The sequence below is a fragment of the Lagopus muta genome, chromosome 5 (genome assembly GCF_023343835.1).
Source record: "Lagopus muta isolate bLagMut1 chromosome 5, bLagMut1 primary, whole genome shotgun sequence".
In the NCBI taxonomy this organism is placed as follows: domain Eukaryota; kingdom Metazoa; phylum Chordata; class Aves; order Galliformes; family Phasianidae; genus Lagopus; species Lagopus muta.
In genome coordinates this window covers 58468849-58491150 of record NC_064437.1, presented here as the reverse complement: position 1 = coordinate 58491150, position 22302 = coordinate 58468849, and the positions used below count along the sequence as shown (strand labels likewise).

Sequence of the window (22302 nt, the reverse complement as noted above, 5' to 3'; positions counted from 1 at the left end):
AGAAAGCAGAAAATAAACAGTGACCTCTGACCGAGGACGCTTCAGACTACATTTGTGAAAACAAAAGCTGTATTTATTTCAAATTAGTAAATCATAAAGATTTCCCTTCCTACCAGAACTATCAACTGGAAACCTGAACGCCTCAGGCTGTGCATTCCCTATGATGTGCCTTTATTTTTGAAGTCCCAGATTGCATAATTCCTATGCAGCATTTTAATTTCCCTTTAGTCCTTTCAAACAGCTTGGCAGGCAATTCTCCAAGAGAATGCAGATAAATGCAAAAGCAAATTAAGAACCTATCTGCAGTTCAGATTTTCTCTCAGTGTATTTGTTATATGAATATTAATGCATTTAATGCCATCCGTTATTCCCACTAGAGTAATACAAGGTGGATTCACAATCAAAAGAAATCTCTAAAGCTGAGATTTCATTAGAAAATAAGAACGGAATTTTCCCATCCTCCATTACTGAAAGATGCATGTAGTAGGACTATTTATAGAACCTTTTGTATACCCACATCAGCATTTCAAATTCTCAAGGAATGAGGAAGACTTACCTGTCTGTGGGCATCTCTGAGGTAAGTATCATAACCCGTACCCTCCACGTGGTATGAGGACTTAGCTTCATCGGGTACAAGACAGAGAAAACTGAAGAGACAAAGGAATGTTAATGAATACCTATAATCCACAGTGCACAAGATCAATACCTTTTCATCATCTGTAATAGTGTACACAATGCTGAACTGTCTGGCCAATTAATCCAACTGCAACTTTATGTGATGCACAGAGAATATAGTAACTATTTAAGTATTCTAACTATTTATAAAAAGACACAGACTTCAGAACTTTTCTATGTAACACCAGCACATTCTGAAAATGAGCAGACAGAATGGGCATGAAAAGGAATAGTCCTAACTAGCCCAAGTGTTTGCTGAAGGTCAATCTCCATATCACCAGAGCATATGGAAAATTCACTGGGGAATAAATGAAGGAGAACTACAGTTCAAATTTCTTAGCCTACTGCACAGGCAGTTCTATTTCCCACAGTTTGTTGTGGCAGTAAGTATCTACAAATGTACAGGAAAATTTGCATAGCCTTATCAGGGTACATTTACCATAAATCATTATTAATTCACCAATATCTGGCCCAAGTAACTTCAGGAAATTCTGAATCTTATTAAAGAGGGGATGTCATTAAAGCCTTTAAAAAAAAAAACAATTACAATTTCCAGACAGTGAAATACACTCAGTTTTTGGACCCTTTTTCCTAAAGCTCTGCTTTCTCCATACACTAAAGAACTTCTGGAGATTCCTGGAAGATCTCTATGCAGAAATATGTAATAGCTGAATTTTCATACAGTGTTCATCTTATTTGAAAAAACAAATCTGAAAGACACTGGAAATCCTGAAACATTTCTATTCACTGATGGAATCAGGAAATTGTTTTCATCTTCCTTCCAAATCATTTCCACTGGAAACTATATATAGCAGTACTGGAGGAAAGAAGGCAAGCAGCAACTACTTCACTGTGTGCTGCCTGTCCTTGGGCTGTTTGCTGCCTTTGGCAAACACCTTTGATTATTTCTGGATACGCAGATAGGACAGCACTGAAATACCAGTGCTGCTTTGCTAAAGTGTATTAACAGAGCAAACTGCATTTGTCCTAATATTAGTTGCTAATAGAATTACCATCACTAAGATGCTTAGAAGAGAACCTGTCCTCTTTGTGATATCCAATTTGCAGTATGTTTAGCATGCACAAAGGTATGTTACAGGTGACAGAGATGCCCCCTGGTTTTCAGGGAACAGAAGGTTATCTCTAGCACAGCAATCATTTCCTTTTATATAAGTGCTTAAGGAACTTTGGAAAGGGGGAGGTTTTTTTCCCTTCTTTTTTTTTTTGAGAACAGAAAGCACTACATTAATGAGGCTTTTATTCAGAATTCAGATATTCAGCTGGACCATTAGCTGTAAAGCTTATCTATTCTTCAAGTTTATGCTGAATTATTTGTACTTGTTGCAAAGCTCTAATCTTTTGGGAGTAGTTTTCTGATAAAGTGCCACAATTTTCTTCTGTGGAGTCATTTTACCAGCTGGCACAGAACAACACCCATTACAGAGTACATTTGGTATGCACAGTGTGTGCAGACACCCACACATCCAGAGATTTCCTTCAGCGTTTGTTTCAAACTTACCTATTTACAATTTTATGAACTTCAGTCTTCCCATCATTTTTTGGATGCTCTGGACTGACAGGTGGAGAAACACTGAGCCACTCTTGAGCCCCAGTGTTATCTGGAGACAGATCAGTAAACAGCGGATCTTCCTCCAGGTCTCTGTGAGATTATATTAGACAAAAAGAATCATTTGCAGAATGTTATGGAAGGCAAGAAATTCTCTGGACTAAAAGGCATGCTTTCTGTTTTTCATCTCTGAACAGCTACAAGATTGTCCAGAATGCTGCCATATGCACAGCTTTTTATCATGTTAACGTGCAGAAATGCCAACCTTTACACATATCCAGCAAAATTTGTTTTGTTTTACTGGTACAAAATCAGTGTATTAAATCTCAAACTCTGTAGACATATTTTTCATTTAAGAGATGCTTACACTCTGGGAAATCATCAGGCTATTTTAGATGACTCAGAAAAATCCAAATTAAGATGGCAGAATAGCTGGATGTGACTAGTCCTTATCCCTCCTCCATTAGGTAAAAAAAAATAAATCACAACAGTTAGCTGTAGTATTTAAAAAAAAATACTTAAAGCATCTCCCAATTTTTTTTTCCATCCAAAAATGGCTAAAGAACATAAATGTAAGCAGGACACCTAAATGACTGACTGACTTTAGGAGTAATCTTACTGAATATAGTATGAATTTGCATGAGCTTAAGCTAAGTAGATGCCTAAGTAAATTGCTAAATGAAAATCTTGCTGCGCCCAGTGCAGAAAAGAAGCTTTTGAGAATTTCAGCTTTTCTGATACCCTTCCAACAAATCACATCAGTTGGTGAGGTAGCAATTTGTGCATCACCTCACATACGCTCACTGTAGTTACAGCTGAAAACACAGAACACACAATGTGCTCACTGTGCTCACTTTTCCTTCAATTACTAAAACCCCTGGTTTTAAAAAGAAGGATCCAATTCAACTGTGCAAAAACATCTTAAAGAAACTTACATTGCTCCTGCAATCTGCCCATTCTCTACCACATCTTTATCTTCTTGACACAGTGGCTTATACTCTGTGTAATTTCTTTCTTCTAAATTTCTCAGAACCAAGTTATAGAGAATGTGCTCATGAGGCTTTTGCAGAAGGTGCTCAAACATTCGTAGAGTCATTATGCTGATCTGCAATGTAAAAAGCAAAAATTCCATAGTGATTCATCACTGTCCAAACTGCAGTCTGTCTTCCACTGTTTGTATACAGAACATCACAATTACTTATTTATACTGTGAAAGCAATAAAAATTACAAAAAAAAGGGAAAAAAAAAGGAAATCATTATGAAATCGTCATGCTGAATGTATGTGTGTGGACTCTCCATCCCTGTTTATACATCTGACAAACAATATGTGCATGTATTTTTTTTCCTATAAAACAAAAACTCTTCTAAAATCTGCCAAAGTAATAAAATAAAAAACATCCTAAGAGCAACTTAGCTTTCTGTGTATTATAATCAGATCCACACCAGAGGACAGTTGTCTCTGTGCAAGTGAGGAAAAACAAATAAAGAAGCAGTTCCTAAAGAATAATTTGACTGAAATCAATTTTTTTATTAAGGTCTTTTGTGTGTAAACTGCTCAAAGTTATTCCATTATTTTTTAATTGGCACCATGTTTATTCTCTGACCTCGGGTAGTTCACACAAAAAATAGTTTGTTTTTAATCATACTTTATGTGTTAATATGACAGAACTGACACAACACAGAAAATAACAATGATGCAACATATAACAAAACATAAATTAAAATGCGATTACAGAAAACAATTTTGGGCAATCTCATAGATGAGCAAGCCCAAATAGATATGCATTGGAGACAAGCTAATAATCATTATTAACTGTTGCAGTGTGCTAGCTAGAAGAAATAGCTCGGCCTTTCTGAAGGGAATTTACAGGAGTGGCAGCCAGAACTCTTCCTCACCAAAGCTGGTTGACACAAATACAAAAACCTCATGGCATTTCTACAAGCTCTGTGCAGGACAGAGCTGGCCAGCACACGTTATTATATCAATACCACTTCTTACCTCATCAGAAATATGATCACAGTGTTCGATTAACCTGTGTCGCAATGGATGTCTGTTGATGTTTGGCAAAGTTTCTGGCTCTCTGTGTTCTCCAAGTACAAAATAAACTAATTCCTGCAGTAGGACATCTGAAGTTACTTGACGAACAATGCGATGCAATAACGCAGTTGATGTGAGGATTCCAATTTCTGAGCTGAACAATAAATTTAGTGTCAGATATGCACTGGATTTCAGCTGATAAAAAGAAATCAGCTTGACTTAGATTTTGCTCTGTTGTGTTTTGTAGGATGCTACTCACGTTTGCATCAGCTGGGGTTCCATAACATCAACGAAAAATCGTTCCCGCACAGCTTTTGCCATAGCAACAGCAGCAATCTGAAACAAAATACAGGATGGCACCTCTTAAACTCAAAAGCTAAGAAACAACTGGAACTCTTTATTTGCTGAATATAGTTGTATCATCTGTAAACATTTCAAACCTTTTGTGCTTCTTTGATGAGTTGATCACAGTAGTCAAACCATGAAAGAAATGATATCAACGCTCTTTTCCCTGGAAAAGCAGATGCATCTTCTTTGTGGCTATAGGAATCCAAACTAGAGCATGTATGGAAAATATTTATTTAGTCTACAAGCACTTAAAGAACATTGGACTCTATTGTCATTGAACTTAATAGCATCATTAACAATGTACTAACAATGAAATGAACAATAAAATAGTTTTGTCTGTCTCTACCAATCTGGAAGTGCTACCATTACATAGAAAGGCATTTTAAAGGATACACTGTATGTCCAGCAAAAAAGTCTGAGTGGAAATACCAAGGTTAAGGATTGCTTAAATCAGCAGGGACTACTGATCACCCAGTCTGCTCTCCCAGGGAACACAGCCCACTAACATCACTAACTCCTGTAGTCAGAGTCCATAAAATGAAGGCAATTGTTCTTCTCTATTCCGTAAGTGACCTCAATCAAAACTACCAAAATGACACAGCCTATACCTGAACTAGGTGGTATCCTTAGGAAAAAAAAAAAGTATGTATTGCATTTAAAAGCTGTAAGGCATAACCAATTCACCGTGTTCTTTGGTTAAGCAGTTTGATAATTACTTATCCAACTATTCAAAGTTATCATTTTTTTTCTTCAAACTTCGAATTTCAACCAAAACATTCCTTTGCAAAAACCCACTTTTTGTCTGTGTACTAACAGACCATGAGTAATTCCTAACACTGAAGGCAGAGTGGGGACAAGCACTAAAATGTATTGAGAATATGACAAGCAGTTAGGCTAACAGCACGTATCTTTTCCTTCAAGCTGTTATGTGGTAAATCTTTCCATCTTCTTTTTCACCATAAAGAGTTTACAACAAGAACATGCTATCAAATTTACTCCTCCTGACCTCTGCTGCACCATACAGGGCTCACCATGTACAGTGAAAAGTTTGACTATGTTTCTTAAATACTTGACATCTGAACAGGAAAATTATCTGTACCCGAGACTCCAGAAACACCACCATAAATTGCCAATGTAATTCAGTGGAAAACTTTATCCCCTGAGGGATCTTTGCAATGGACTGGCAGCCAAATCTATGGCAGAAATAATGAGTACACTGCACATCTAAGGTGTTCCTGCTGTACCAAAGACAGTACCTAAACTCTGCTCCTTAGACTAGCATGGGGGTGTAAACAATTTATACCTTTTACGTAATTAGCTACAGTAAATGAGCATCAGGAAGGGGTGTAAAGTCACCTCAGGTATTAAATACAAAAAGAAAATTCTTACCCCCAGTTAATTGCCTCCACTGTTTCAATGTCTAAGGGATCCAATGACTGAGGCAGGGCTCTGTAGAGGCTGGCCAGCCTGTCTGTCAGCAATTCACATAAACAAGTGCTTTGAGTCAGGCACTTGGCAGCCGCAGGTTCTGGCAAGCTCACCAAAAGCATGAGCCCTTCACAAGCCTTCACAGCTATCCGGCCATCCTGGCAGAAAAGCATGGAAGAATTAATCAGGCAGTGAATGAATATCACTTGAAATCCAGAAGCAAACACCTCCCAAACAACAGTCTCTCCATTCCCCCCCAGTTAATGAAAACATTTCTTTATTTCTTTTTCAGTCATTAACATTTATTTATCGTGAATTTCTAGTAAAAGGGAATAATCAATTTACAAAAGCCAGTCACAAAAATCTTTGAATTACTTTTTATATTTAAAGTACAGACTGTACACATATGCAACTTCATTCCCTCTACCAATTTCACACCACATCCAAACGACTTCATTTTATCGCATCGCGCAAAATAAAATCACTCACCGGACTTTTGGTGAGATTAAGTAGAGAATTCACTAAATTATAGTCTTGATTTGGACAAACAGTGGAGGACTCAGGTGATGATGTGACATTTAGTTCATCCAGACTGAAAGACAGATCATCTGCCTGCTGAGGAAGCTCATCTTCCTTTTCCATGTGCTCCGCTCCAGCAGTGCCAGGCGTTTCTTCAGGCTGCATGGGCTGCCCCGTGTCTGGTGCCAACGAGTCCTGGCCTTTCAGCATGTCTTCTGTGATTAGGTTTGTTGATTCTTTGGAAGCCATTGCTTTCAACTTACTCTGCAAAGCATTTTGTGGGAATTAAAAAGCTGAAATTGCAGTTCACCCTAAAGCACAAACCTACTACAATTTTTTTACATCAGCATTTAAGTAGTACTTTGCAAGGCTGGATACAGTAACCACATAGAACGTAATGGTTTGCAACAGCAGGTAGTCTTTAAATCTACAACATTTTTCAGTCCACTTAAGTTTCTGCTAAGGCCTTTCATTTTGAGGTTTTCTTGCTTTGCCCACTCAGTGACATTTATCTGATCACATTTTTATTTTTCATTTCATTGTACTGTTTCATTTACTCTATGAGGGCATCTTTTGACATTAGCACACACTACAGAATTTCCACCTGGAGAGGAACTCACTCTGAACTTCTTGAGATAACACCTTCAGTGAGAATGGGGAAAAAAAACCCCACCAAACACTTTATAACAGCAAAGTACTCCCAAATAGAAGAAAATGTTTAAAAGATCAAATGGACAGAAGATACTGTAAGCTAGCACTGGGGGCACCAGCTACTGTAACAGATCACAGTGAACCCTGCTAGATGCTGTAAACTATCTCTACTTAGCATGATGCTATAAATTCATCTCCCGCACTAACAGAGGCATTTAAATTTGTGCTTTGAGAGGCCAGGAAGAAACTCACACCATGGCAAAAATTCAGTGCTCCTCTGTCAAAAGCACAGTGAACAATGCTTTATCAGAACTATAAACAAGACTTCAGCACAGGACAATTTTTCAAGTCAGCAGTGAGTTTATTAATCCAAAGGGTTTCTCTCCTCTAGGATAAAGCCAAAATTATTACGAATACATCTCAAGCATTAACAATTTTAAAGAGTAACCATTTGGGGTTAATGGTGTTTAGTGCATACAAACCAGCAGGGACAGGCAGCAAACTACAGCATTACTGTGAATGCTTGTTCACTTGATGTGCGTTCTGCATGCAGAATTTGTACTGAACGGTATGACAGACTCATATAACCACATCCCTGGAGAGGCAACCCGGTGGTAAAAGCAGCACACTGCATGCTATAAAAAAAGTAGGATGTGATTCTATGATTTTTGACTACAGAAGAAAAATGACTCCTTCAACAGATTTTGTAACAATGTGAAAAGCATCAGGCGGCAAAGCACCCAGAATGGGTTTCTCTGAGCCACGTTAGTGTATCACTGCATCTTCTAAACTCCTCTAACATCTCCCACATAAGTTATCAATCCATGGGAATACCTGGATGAGAACTACAATCCTTGCACATCAAGCAGAGCTGGAGCCTGAAACTGCATTTTAAATCCTGGATTATATGGTACTGTTCGCACTTCTCAAGTAGTACTCAGGGCTTTCAAAGATTAGATACTGTTTTGTCAAGTATTTACTTTATCTTACAGCAACCTATTACTCCAGGCACTGATGCGAGACCTAACACACACAAAATGTATAAATGCCCCCAGAAATTTGTCTGTAGCTCATTACTTTTGCATTGGCAAATAATACAAAGCAGTCTGTACATCCAACAACACATCAGCAGAGCTTTTGCATGTGTTTAAGCTTCCTGTTTTCTAATCATGCAATTCTGCAGCTTAGCTGCTCACCTGCCTCCTGCAAAGGTGCAAAACAGGATCCTGAATGACCTAATAGAAAAGGTTACATAAAACATACACTCAGTGTTTTCTAGATAAAGTACTCCTCCAAGTGATCTCAGTATCAGCAGAGAGCAGACACTACACAAATAGACTTCTATGTTTTCCTAATACGTAACTACTGAGTTCCAATACCTGTGGTGAGTGATACTGTGTGACTCTTCAACTTCAGACTTAAAAAGAACTCTGTGGAAATAACCAGGTGATAATGTAGCTAATATGAATGCCCACTCAATTTATAGCAAAAAATATAAACCTGGCAATTTATAGTAATGAAAGTAGAAGTGAATAGAGAAAGTATTTTTCATTTTACAAAGTGAAGGTGCAGCTTTTTAATAGATATTATATTAGAACAGTTTGAAAACAGAAAAGCAAGTTTCCCATAGTACAGAACAATCAGTTGCAAGGTGAGATGAGATGGGCCAACTTAGGAGGAAAGGGAAAAAACATGATTAACATGTTTAGCATATAATAACGATTCAGATAAAGAAGTCAAATATTCCTATGTATGTTCTCTTTAAATAAGAACAGGGAAAACAGTTTAAAGAATGGAAGACATTAAAGCAAAAAAATAAAAAATTACCACATGGATTTTTAAGGCTTTAAAATGAAGAATGCACCTCTTATTTCCACAATAAAAGTAACTTTCAAAGAAATATCTAAAGTGTATTTAAAAGTATCTTTAAAGAGATACTGTTACACCAAATAGCCTTGTCAGTTAAGCAAGATAGGTGAAAGATCTTATTAAATTATAAACAGCTTTCTAACAGTGAGGTATTTGATATGGAATCATAAAAGGAAAAGTCTAGGCCTATGGATGCTCCTTTTCTTTAAGGTCATGAATGACTACAGGGCCTCATCAGAAAAAATTACAGAAGGAAGTAAAACTTACTGACATACAGGCAGACTGTTTTGGAGAGATGTATCTGCTTTTCAGCTTAAATGTTAGAGATCTGAGAGTTAAATGCCACACAGAGTTCTGTAACTTTACCCTTTCATGCATTTGAAGGTCAGAAGCAGATACCAAGTCACTACAGCACCTCTAAGAGGCACAGACAGGAACAACCAGAACATCCTCTTCTAATAGAGGGCAACTCTGCAACCCAAAAGCTTATCTGGAAAAAACTATGAAAAGTGAGGAAAGACATCTGCCTTTGGCTACAACGTTTAGAATAATTCTGTAAAGGAAGCAAGAGTGACAAGGAACGTCCCTCAGCTTGCCTGAAATTCATACTCAGCGTTTTGAGAAACTGGAATCTCTTTGAAATTAGGAATCACCTGGTTTTCCATGCCAAGATTTTTAAGATTATAATCTTGCTGTATTAAAAAAAAAAACAAACAACTGATGTCTGACAAAATATTTGTAGTTTCTATGATTGCCATTCCCTGGATTTGACTTCAGGGCAATTATTTGAGCAGAGAAGTTATTCAGAGGGTTTTAATTCTTCTATTAAACCATACCATTTACACATATCGCATCAAAAACCATCCTGGTTTAGACTTCTACCATATTCTGCATGTAATGTATACAGTAGTTTTCTTCTAAATGCCTCTAATATTGAAACATGGAATCTTCAGCCCTTATACAATTTTTACTACTGTGGATACGAGGGCAATTGAGATAGCTTAATTAAGTAAAAAACTCAAGATGGATTCTACTAATTGATTTATAAGTGGGACAGAACAGATATTTGCTGTTTATCAGCCTCTGTTGCTAGAGATTGTTGGGGAAAACTTGTAAAATATTCCTGAAGTATAGCAAATCTACATCTTTTCAGCTATGTATCACACACTTAATAGATACTGTGCCCTTCCAGCAAACATCAAAGTGGGAGAATGAAGAACTTATAAATATACTTTAATAAATTAAACTTTTATATGTTCTTTCTAAATGGGAATGGAGAGTCTCTATAAATTCTTTGTCCTCCCACTCTGGTTTCATCAATGCTATGTGTTAAGTTCCAAGATGAGAGTAAAGATATTTGGCTTTCTTACAGATGGAATATAATGCCATATTGTAGATTGTGAGCTGGCACTGCAGCTAGACCATATGTGTCACTATCAAATGAGAGCCCAAGCCCACAGAACACTAAGCAGTCCACAAGGCTCCAGCGACCCATGCAATCTGCACCATAGCCTTCACTGGGCTGATGACAAAATAACAAGGAAGCTCAAGGCCTCCTCATGATGCTCTACATTACAATCCCTATTAATCCCAGGACTAACAAAATTTGATTTTGTAATTTGGAGAGTGCCCTCTAAAGGCTCAAAGGGAAAGAACCTCAAGCAGCTACATGGGAATCCTGAATGAAATTTGAGGTAAAAATTATGGGACATATTGAGTCTCTGGAAGTGAAAGAAAAGATTTTTAATACCACAGAAAAAAAGCAATCACACACTGAACGAAAACTAAGCTATGAAGTCCAACATACTACCTCCTGTTCTCTACAGATTTTGTCCATGACCCACTCTTACATAAAAACATGTGGAAAAAGTCAGATTTGTTTTACTCACCTCAAGGAAAAAGTTGACCAGGTATGGATCCTGCTTCAGTTTTGCACATACTATACAAAGAAACTGAATTTCTTCATTCTCTGTTGGTGTTGCCAGAACTTCACCACACAGCCTGATCAATTTCTGTCACATACAGAAAAATGAGCAATTAAGACAGGAAGGAAGTTACAGCTTTCTTCAGGAGTTGTGGATGGGATTCTTTACCATTCACACACTATGATGGTGTGTGATTACTGAATTGAATGTTTGCTCTGAATTTAAGACTGTTGTGAAGATTTCTTTATTATTTATGACTTGTACTACAGCTGCAGTTCAAGAATCTAACTGGCAGTATGTTAAAACTGATCCTATACTTAAGCAGTAGTTTAACTTACTCGAGAATAAAAAAAAACATAAAGATATCATTTGCTAAAACAGAGTAAGAGAAATTTGCCATGCAAAAACACAGTTTACTTAAAAATCTGAACAGTACCTGCACTGGCCTATGCACATTGATGTGGGGAAGAAGAGGTTGCCGTATTCTTCCAAGAAGTTTTGTATAAAAAGCCAAAACTTGCTGTTTCATTCCTGGAGGACACTGGAACAAGAACAGATGAACACTAACAGTAATGTAACAAGTGTGGAGAGAAACACGTTTCTCACTGTCATTTGGAACCGCTAAGATCAAACAGGAATCATTTATTCATACTTTCAATTAATCGCTGTAGTGCAGATTTCCACAATCTTTCCAGGAAATATCCCCATCAAAAATAGTCCCCAGGAAAATAAACTCTGAATTAATTGCCTAATAGTCAGATTTCTTTTAGGATATTGTGCCACAAAACCCAGCAATTCAATGAGTCAGTACATATGAATACACGCTAATAAAATACAAACATCTGAAGTGTCCACCAAAGGTTTTTTAAATCAATGAGCCATTAACCCTAGACAGATTATGCGTTTATAAATGCACAGATGTTCCAGGACAAGAAAAAGCTGTTGCTTTCCCTGAGATTCAGCAGAATATAAATCATAAGTGCCTATGGAACACCCATGTCCATGTTCTACTGCCTCCCATACACAATGTCACATGAAAGTACTTTCCTATCTCCATCAGAAATGATGGCACATGGCCCTGCACATACCTCTGCTTCTGGCTAAATCCTCCCAACTCTCACATCCTAACACAATATAAGAAAAGCTGTTACTTCTTTCTATACATTGATTTTAATCTGCATAATTTCCCTGACCTGGTTCATTACGCACACCCTTAACAACAGTTCTGCTAATAGAAATTAGTGAACAGAGTGTGTGGCAGCAGCCAAGAAGAAGCCTAACCTGCTACTCCTGCCAAGGTAATTATCCCTAGGTTATCAAACCATAATTATCACTTAGTTGTCAAGCAATTTGTTACAGAGAATGACAAGTTTTGAACCACCAGGGCACATCAACAGCAACACAGTAAGTCTAAGTGAGTGCTGTGGAAGGGTATTATTCTCCTAACAGATCTTTGAAACATCCTGCAAGCACCAAAATGTGTTTCAGATGTATCAACCCACAAGTGGCAAAGCATAAAGACAAGCTGTACAAGAATTGCTTGTAAAGGCATACCTAAATGAGTGCAAAATTACTTAACTCTTAGCAACATGCTACAAATTACTTGCTTCACGTAAATCCAGATTTCTTCTTGATTTGTTGTGAAGTTTATAACTGCTAAAGAAGTCATATTTCTGAGCACTTCTGTATTTTCACCACATCGGTATCAGGCATCATAGCTTGGCTAAAGGACAGGAGGTGCAATAACACTAATTGTAGAGATTTGCTTCTACAGAAGCAAGAAATATCCTAAGTTCAGACAGCTAGTAACTTATATTGTCTATGTACATAAAATTAAGTAGATTAAAAACTCCTGAGGATGTGTAAAAGGTGAAGTGAAAATGAAACCACAGAGAGCTCTATTCATCCTTCCTTCAGGACACACCACGCTTTTCTAACTGCATCTGCAGTTCAGTACAACGGCTGCTAAGTTAATACACCCTATGATTCATCCAATCCCATGAATTTCAGCTCCTAAGTGTGCCAAGAAAGACATCAGCAAAAATGCACCAAGACCATGAAGTTAATTTCACGTGCCACACAGCACATGTGACAATGACCAGACAACACTGCCATAGGCTGGAATCGTGTCAAAGATTCAGATGCACAAGCTGTCTCGGGATCAGCTTAAGTCAGTGGTTTCTGACATGGAGTCCATCTGAGCAGTAACCACTCACATTCACAAAATGGAAACATATGTTATGGAAAATATGTTACTTAACGTAGCACTTTTCACCCAAGAATCTCCCAACACTAACCAGAGGGGTGGAAAACGCTGTCTTGTGGATGTCCTACTTCTAATGTTTTCCTACTTCTAGTTTCACTCAGTATCAGAGTCCTGATTAATAAATCTGTGTTCTGCCTTAGTCAGCAGCTTGCTGGTTGGTTCACTTTGATCACACTTGTGAAAGACTATTTATTATCTGTGATACATTGATAATGTAAGCAAAGAGCTATTTACTTCATCCTGTAGCATCCCACACTACCATCTACTCCAGATTTTCACTCCCTATCACAGCCACAGCCCATACAAAAGATAACCTGCTCTGCAGAGTAGTACATACATCAGCTTTTCCTAGCGTGTAAAGTGTCTCCAAAATCTTGTGATGTAGCAAATACTCCATACACGGCCCTGTTTCACCCGATTCCCTCTCATTTTCTTCTTGAACTAGAATATCCAGCATCTGTTCCAGGTGAGAAGGAATGTTGGTATCAGTCACAGGTGCTTTGTCATCTAAATAAGAAAAAATACAATCAAAAATGACAACTATTGGTCTTATTTTTCTTAAGTCCAGTCCCAAATTTAAGATTTAAAAATAACTCATTTGAGGAATATTTTATATGAAAGTCACAAAAACAGACAGCAGGAAGCTATCACGCAATTTATATATGCATATATACAATCTAAAAGATAGATATACACATTTAAAACATATATGAACACCTACTGGACCAAATTTTGAAAATAAAGTGGAGGTTCTGGATGTTCAGTTTTAAGAAATCTTACCTAAACAGCAAAAAACTGCAGAGCCCTGAAAAATGAAGTTGTTTTTTGTTTGGTTGGTTGTTGGTTCTTTTTGTTTGTTTGTTTGTTTTTTTACCATTTCTTAAAATGAGCTTTCAGACCCATATCTGAAAATGTAAACTGAAATACACATTAGGCAGGTATTTAACCTTGCATTGGGATAAAGGTGAAACGTCAGATTTCAAAACAAGCATTAACCACACAGTAAAGAAAACTTTTGCAGCCAGAAACCAAACTTAATAAGAGTGAGATACAATTCTCAATCTTTCAGTTAGCATCCATTCTGTCTCAAGAACTTCCTCTTTGCACAGCATTCTGAAATTGAAAAACAGATCAAATTAACTAGCATCTGATTAGTTCCTTTGCTAACTAGATAAATAAAATGGCTTTTCCAGCAATAACAACAACAAAGCCATCCATGATCTATGCTGTTTATTCTTTATGAAATTTTAGGTTTGGTTCTTACACTTTCTGCATTAAGATAGCATTCTGTTCCATTTTACAAAGGAAAGGGTAAGATACTGATCAAGTAGTGAAGTCATGAAACACTGGATTTATGTCACTGGCAGTGGGAGATGGCAATAACATGCAGTAGAGCACATCCATATGTGTACAGATTTTGCTTTTTTTTCAGCTAAATTCTCCTTGAACAAATAGCCCTCTAGGGAAATAGCTACTACTTTTTATGTGATCATCTAAAAATAACTGCCAGTTGCATGCAAATGGCAACAAGAACACAAGGGAAAACTGCCACATCAGAGTGATTTTGGTCTCTACCACAACCTCTAATTATCCTACTGTTTGCTGCAGTTTCTTAGGGATAACTCTGCTTCCACAGAACAGCACAGAAATCTATCCACTGACCGAAAACTTATTTTTCACAAGTCTTTTGAAAGACTGTGGGATAGTTCAGCTTTTATTCTGTACTACATAATCGTATCAGTTCTCCTCTACCACTCTCATTTCCACCTTGGGAAAGATCACATGGCATTCTGATAGATGAGTATTTAGAACAGGGGTCAAATTTCAGTTTGCAGGAGTAAGTATTGGCATAAACAACATCACCTGTGCCAGACAGAAACACAGACTGCATAGCTACTTTAACAGAAATGCAGAATCAATAAGCTTGAGGAAAGCATGGTAGCATTCACCTTTTAAACTACTAAACTAGAATTAAAAATTGAAAATGGATGTGTTGCATATCTGCTGAAGGAAACCAAAGAAAAGGTTAAGAACAAACAACTACAGCCATAAATCCATGAGAATACCAATTTTGCAGAAGAGCAGAACTTTTTACATGAGTAAACAGTGACAGGAGAAGGAGAAATAGTTGTAAACTAAGGGGGAAGAGATTACCATCAGATGTCAGGGAAGTTTTTTCACTGAGCGAGTGGTGAGGTGCTGGCACAGGCTGCTCAGGGGGTTGTAGATGCCCAACGTCAAACAATAAAAAGGTTAAAAGCAGGCACTACATGCCTGTAGCTGTCTGTTTAATTTAAACAGAATACATGAAGGCAGAAATTGGGTCACATATGAAGAGGGACAATTCCCCATGCAACAGTCAGGAAATGACCTTTCTTCCACAGCTGTTTGTGCTGACAATTTTAGGGATAAAAAGAGGTACACAATATCTCTAATTAATAATTATTATTCTTGATATTTTGATGAAATACATGACTCATTTTCTTAATCTTTTTAACAACACTGAAATTGAGAACTCTAGTTTTCACACAAAGATGTAAAACCAGAGCATTTTTTCTCTCACCTGAAGTCTCTATGTAGTAATGAGTGATTGCCTTCCAGTGGTAAACAAAATCTTCTTGTAATGGAAGGGAAGGTGCAAGCTATGGGGAAAAGAAGAAGAAAAAATAGGTTAGGAATTAAATAAATGCATTTCTGCAGAGATTCAAGTGAATTTTGGAATCAAACTACTACAGACTAATGGAGACCCATGTCTTACTGACTAGACGTGAACACCACTAACCATCTCAGTGATGTCTCTACAACCAGACAATCTATTCAAAGCAGCACAAGAAAAGTGGATTTGAGCTATTCAGAACTCAGAATTTTTTTCTACAGTAAAAGTCATGTTTTTTTCTTAAAATCTTCTCTTGATGCCATCTTCCCTTCTTATAAGCTGTCCTTCTTCCCTCCGGTCTCTTAAAAATACTGATTAGCTTCTTCCAATTAGCCCCAGCTTCTGGATCTTTTTCCTTTTTACACATCAAAGCCACCCTTTGGAATTGAGGCACTGTTCTGTCTCTTAACAAACGTGCTACTTCATTTTTGAAAAAAAAAAAAAGAAGCTCCTTTTTTCTGAAGGAATTTATGAGCACAGCTGGCATGCAGGAAAAGGAACGTGCTACAGGAGCAAAGTCATGGTGTGGGTTCAGTCTCTTTGAAAAAGCATCTCAACTTTTCTACATCAGTGTTTGCCTTGAATTTAGTGGCGCTTTATACTGCTAAAGACATAAACCTGACTATATGAACCTCACACCAAGTCTTGATAAAAAAAAGTGGGATACTAATGCTTCCTGACCCTTTGCACACAGGACTTCGAAATGCAAGAAGCAGTGGTGCTCGGTAACTATCTGCACTTGTAACACGTGATGAAATGTGCCCTCACACACGGTAGCAGGCAATCAAATTTACACTGCTTATCCAGTCCCCGATAGTCTGGGGACTGATGAAGCCTTTCATATTTCCACAGCCAGGCACTGAGAGCAGCACAGCTGTCTCTGCACACCTCACAGCGCTCAAACCAGTTTGCTTTATTATGAAGTTTACTATGATATTAAAAAGAAACTGAGCACAAGGCATTTTGTCTCAGGCCTCACACGTCATGCTTGCTGCTCTATGCTGAGCAACACAATGATCGTTTCGTGTAATAAAACTATGCCAAAAACTCAACTTAGGGTGATGAGCAGAGACCACTTTGGAGAAATAACAGGCTTTTCAGACCATACTATTTCCAAAGTAAGACACAGGAACATTAAAAATTTATCCTTGTCTGATGCAATTTTCCTTTCCACTTCTTCTAGCTTCTTCTGCTTCCAGACGAACTCAGTGCCTCTGAGCAGTGCCAGGAAGAGGCTGCTTTCACTTCCCAGCACTGTCAATAATTTATCCACAGAGAGATCTCAGACATCCTCTCCCTCAAAAAACACCTCAAGGGTCAGAACTCAAGAAAAAAAGAGGTAGTTCAGGGACAGGTCCTGCCCTATTTAATTGAAGCACTTGGTGATGTCACAGACCAGTGTCAGATTGAGGTGCACACACAAGCCAGCCACAGCACAGCCTGCACGTGCAGCACCAGATGCTGGAGGGATCCCTACTGCATCTACGTGCCTATTTTCTGCTAATGAGTTTCCATTCTGATACATGCTTGGTTAAAGCATTTTAATCTTCCTACTCCCAAATTGCTCTTCCTACTGATGATGGACCTAGTAAAAACATGCCTTTTACAGCACAGCTATTTCAGGGCATATTTAAGAGAAATGTAACTCTATCAGAGCTATGCATTACTCAGAGTGAAGTGAGTATATATACACACTGCCAAACAAATGAAAAAGAAAAAAAATATCTCTTTTCTTAGTTACTCAGATACAAAGATAAGGTAAAGGCAAAAACTACTATCTCACCTCATACACAAAGCCCAGCACTGGAAGCACTGGAAAAATGCAAGCACCCCAAACATTTGGCTCATGTGCTTTGACCTTTCTTGGTGAGGTAAATCTAGAATGAAGTTGTAGGTTCACGATGAATTATTTGCTACCAGCTGAGACTGAATATGCTGTAGTTGCCAATCTTAATAATCTCTTTCTAAAGCACAGGTTCTTGCATGTAAGACACTGAAGCTAAACAAAATTCACTGTGAAGACTTTTAATTACTGCTATTTGTTTAATTAGGAGTTATTTTAAAAGTAGTTATTTGTTGCAGTCATATTAATGCAGTTACTCACATTCTTACCAATTTTTAGCTATTGATTCCTAATCCCAGTTAAAAAATCCCCTTCTGTGGAAAAAAACATCTCAAAGGCTGTAGCGTGGGTGTTGTTGGTAATCTAAAAGGCCAGCACTCACTGAGCACTCCCAAAAAGCAGCCCATGAGAGCAGATGCCCATTAGCTATTCCATCTGGTGCCCGACTCCAGCGGACGAGCTTCCTGGGAGCGACTGAATGAGCGTTCTCATTGTGCAGCTAACCTTAGCACATGCTGCCCTATCGTTCTGGTGACAATACGTTAGTCATGATCAATCCTTGCAGAGAAAGTGCTGTACTCAGAACTGGGGAGCTTTGACCAGAGCTACAGCCTTCTGGTTACAAAATCTGTCCAAAATACAATTCCACTAAGCTTTCAAAAGTATACAGAATTAGTGGTAACGCAGGAGGAAGCACAATAAAGTCAAGAACAAAGACATCTATAAATATTCAGTATATCACAGAAACTTCTCTGTGCATTTAAAAACCACGACTGTCGTTTTCAGGTACACTTGTCAAAAGTGCAATTCAACACACAGACACACAAAACAACAGAAAAAAGTGAAGTTGGTGGCATCTCTCAGTATCTTTTGGACAAGTTGGCAAAGAGAAGAACACAATGCATGAAAGAACAACAGCTGCTGGCTGGTCAGAGGGGAGGGAAAGTGAAAGCAGAAGCTGGGACAAAGAGAAGCAAAGGGAAGTGCATGCTCACTTCCTCGACTGAAACACAGAAAACACAGCAGTCATTCGATGTTTTTCTTCCATTTTCCTGCTTTACCATTCTGAATGTTTGCCCTGTGGGAAAATCTGAAAAAAGGCCAATGCTTGAATGTTTGTTTTATTTCTTCAGTTGATGAATGCACAGAATTTGTAACGGTCATTGCTTTCAAATATAAAATTAAGACTGCACACGCTTGCAAGCCATGCATTCAATTTTGCCATTACAGCATGTTAACAATAGCTCAATATTAAAGCAAGCAGCAATGTGAGCTTATTACATCAAGTGGGCTCAAGAAAAATGAATCTTGGTCTGAGTAGTTATGCAGTTAACAATTTTGGAGCAGTAATCTGTAGCAAATGACCAAGAAAATCACCAAAATTGTCTTGTTTGATTGTAAACTACAAAATCTGAAACAATCAAAATCATAACGGTTCTGCTCGACGTGCACAGCTCCAACATATCCTCTCAACTTCACTATTAGCACGAAACATCTCATGAGAGCCCAAATCATAGCAGACGACTGCTGTATAGGCAAGGTGTTTGCTTTCTGGAAACACAAGTGAAGAACATGAGATAAGAGAAAAAAAGAAGCCTAACTTGCAGCTTTGTAACTGTACACTACAGTTTGTATCTTCCAGAGAATACAGCATTCCTAGAGTAATCTGGGGATAAAAGTGTATCAGTACTATAAAATTAATGGAAAACATCTTGAGGAGGACACATACAGAAACTGCCTGAGATTCAATAATACTAACCCCATATAGTAAAAACATTTATATTCTGCACTGCAGAACAAAGACTGCAGTCTCCTCCACCTCTCTTACCAACAAACCCAACCCTACCTACAGCTGCTGCTGTCAGGACAGTGCCACAATGGTGGTTACTCATCCAGATGCTGCACAAAAGCAAAACACCTTAAAAGCAACTGGTCTCACTTATGCCTCATCACAGTCCTGCCATGAAGACAATCAATAAAAGAGCAGTACACTCACAATGAGCAAAAGGCAAATACTCCACGCATATTACACTGCCAACCTTTGGAATGCCTTGTCGTAGTTTGGAGAGATGGCACATTGAGGATAAGATAACAAATATTACCTAATAACATAGAAGTTCCTGCTATTTAAACACGTGGTTAGTATGCAGGCTCTGGACGGTGAGGCAGGAGAGGAGCTTTATGTCAGTGCTGTACAGAGAAATGATGGGGAGAAGGGACACCTGAACAATTTTGATGCAAAGAACTCCCATCGATGAAAGCTGAGCCTCGGTGCTTCTTCAAGCATATTTAAATGACCAACTCAGCTGAAAACTGTTCAACTGCAGCCGAACTTTCTCCAGGAGGTAAGCACCCAAATCCTCTCAGAATGCACATCTTTAGTTAACACATCTGTTGAGCCACAGTCAGACCCAAGAGTGTTGTAAGTTTCTATTTCTCAGCTCTGTGCTTGAATCACTGGGACAAACTTCTTAGATGAACTAAAAAAGCACTCCTTCTTTTGTGATTCCACCTTTCATGCCTCATGCAGTGCTAGATATTTGTCACAATCCTGGAAACACACAGCATTTACTACTGGGAGCTCTGTCACAGTGGTGTTAGCAGAATGAGGCAACCCTCAAAGGGACAACACCTTTGAGCAAGGCCACGTAGAATGTTTATTCACAGCGGTCACCTGCAAAGTGGTGTTCACCAACCTGCTCCTGTCTTTGTCTAATTTAAGGGTCTGTTCCATATTAAGTCTTTTCCCATTTAAGTAACTGATCTTTCCAAGTATTATATAAATCTGATATAAATACAGTTCTTGTCCTTTTGTGCAGAATCAGTAATTCTTCTAGGAACACCTCTTATGAGTTACTTGAATTGGTAAGCTTGATCCTCCACTCCTGCACCACTTCTGTGCTTATACAAAACATGGCACAGCTCACCCTAACCAGATTTCTTTAGTTAGGCAGTTGCACGTTTCTGTTTATCTTCCAAGGAAGGCATTTTTTATTGAAGATATTCACCTGTGACCGTACCAGGTTTCCAAATAAATACTTCCATCGTTACGTTTATTCCCAGTCGCAACTGCAACAGAGCAAACTAGGAAGCAGACCCTATTAATACACACTTAATTGACACATGCTTAATTTTAACACCTGAACAGTCCTGCCCAAGGCTGCAGGACTACAGGCACGCATACAGCTAACTCAAGTACTTGCAGCACAGAGGAACGCATTCACACACACAGAGGTTGCACCTGCCATGGGATGTGATTTACCACGTAGGCTTTTCTCTTTTCAGCCATCCGGAACTTTTCTTCATCATCTCAACCAGCGTCTGACTGTCAGGTTTAACACCCAGCCGACAACTCCTCCCTCCACGCTCAGCTCCCTGGGTGCCCCGGCTCACCCCAAACCCACGGCCAGCAGCCATAGGGCACAGTGCCCGGCCCCAGCTGCCCGCAGAACCGGACCGGAGCGCAGGAAGCAGAGTAGCGCTCCGGATAACAGCAGCAACGCGGCCTGCAGCCACGGCAGCAGCAGCGACAGGCCCCGCCGCTCTGCTCCCCTCCGTGCAGCCATGGCACAGATGTTTTGGTCGCCACGACGAAATGGAATTAAACACACACGACCGCCGACCGCCCCAGCTCGCGTTCTCTATCCCCATGTAATTAAAACAAGACACCAGTAACGAGAAGGTGCTTGGCGGACGCGCCTACATCACACAAAAGCCCCGCGGCCGGCTAGCTGAGGCTCGCAGGCCGCAACAAAAAGCTCCGGAGAAGTTCCCCGAATTCTCCTCCTTCTCGATTCCCTACACAGAAACGCCCCGGCGGCACTCCGTCCCCCGCTCAGCAGCTCACAGCGCCGCCGGGCCGCAGCACTCAGCCCGGGGCGCTCCGTGTCGCCCGCAGCCCGGTCCCGCGCCAGGCCGCCCGCTGCCCCCTCTCGAGGCCGGCCTCCGTTTCCCCGCTCCTCGCTCCGGCGCAGCGCGGCCCGCCGGCGGCTAGGCCCGGCCCAGATCCCCGGTGTCGCGTGGCGAGGCCCGCCGGCGGCCTTACCGCCTCCACGGCGTGCTGCAGGATGGAGGTGAACTTGGAGAACATCCTGTCCCGCGACTGCAGCAGCCGCTGCCGGGAGGACCGCGAAAGCTCCTCGATCCGCCGCCGCCGCTCCAGGGTGAGGGCCGCATGCGGGGTCCCGGCCGCGGGGATCGGGAGGGCGGACGGAGGGCCGCCGGCTCTGCCTCTCGCTCGGCGGCGGACGCGGTGGCGCTGACGCCGCCGGGCTGCGGCTGCCGAGGCTCCTGGTGCCCGCCCCGGCGCGGCCTGCAGGGGCCGCCACCCCCGACTCGCGGCCCCTGCTCCGCCCCGCTCTGCCCTGCCCGCCGGCCTCGGCGCTACCGCTGCCCCGCTGGGATTGCCGTGCGGTTGGGCCGCCTCGGGGCCTGCCGGGGTTGGGCTCTCCTCTCGCTGTCCACCTGGTGTGTGGCAAATGTTTCTTGGTCTGTGCCCCTCGCCACAGGGAGCGGC

At 40.0% G+C, this 22302-nt stretch overlaps 1 protein-coding gene across 2 annotated transcripts in view; it reads right to left on the bottom strand.

Moving 5' to 3' along the window:
* FHIP2A (FHF complex subunit HOOK interacting protein 2A) overlaps positions 1 to 22080 on the bottom strand; it is a 33134-nt gene extending 11054 nt beyond the window's left edge. Inside the window, exons 1-14 of one of the 2 annotated variants that reach the window (XM_048945706.1) lie at positions 21832 to 22080; positions 15851 to 15929; positions 13625 to 13794; positions 11458 to 11562; positions 10986 to 11108; positions 8424 to 8462; positions 6547 to 6840; positions 6019 to 6215; positions 4722 to 4836; positions 4541 to 4617; positions 4243 to 4435; positions 3178 to 3347; positions 2195 to 2335; positions 557 to 647 (exon numbers count right to left, since the gene is read on the bottom strand). In XM_048945706.1, the coding sequence (XP_048801663.1) occupies positions 557 to 647; positions 2195 to 2335; positions 3178 to 3347; positions 4243 to 4435; positions 4541 to 4617; positions 4722 to 4836; positions 6019 to 6215; positions 6547 to 6840; positions 8424 to 8462; positions 10986 to 11108; positions 11458 to 11562; positions 13625 to 13794; positions 15851 to 15929; positions 21832 to 21876 (1839 nt within the window). In that variant the 5' untranslated portion in view covers positions 21877 to 22080. The remainder of the gene's footprint in view (positions 1 to 556; positions 648 to 2194; positions 2336 to 3177; positions 3348 to 4242; positions 4436 to 4540; positions 4618 to 4721; positions 4837 to 6018; positions 6216 to 6546; positions 6841 to 8423; positions 8463 to 10985; positions 11109 to 11457; positions 11563 to 13624; positions 13795 to 15850; positions 15930 to 21831) is intronic. The other variant, XM_048945707.1, reaches the window with a different exon arrangement.
* Positions 22081 to 22302: the final 222 nt, after the last annotated feature.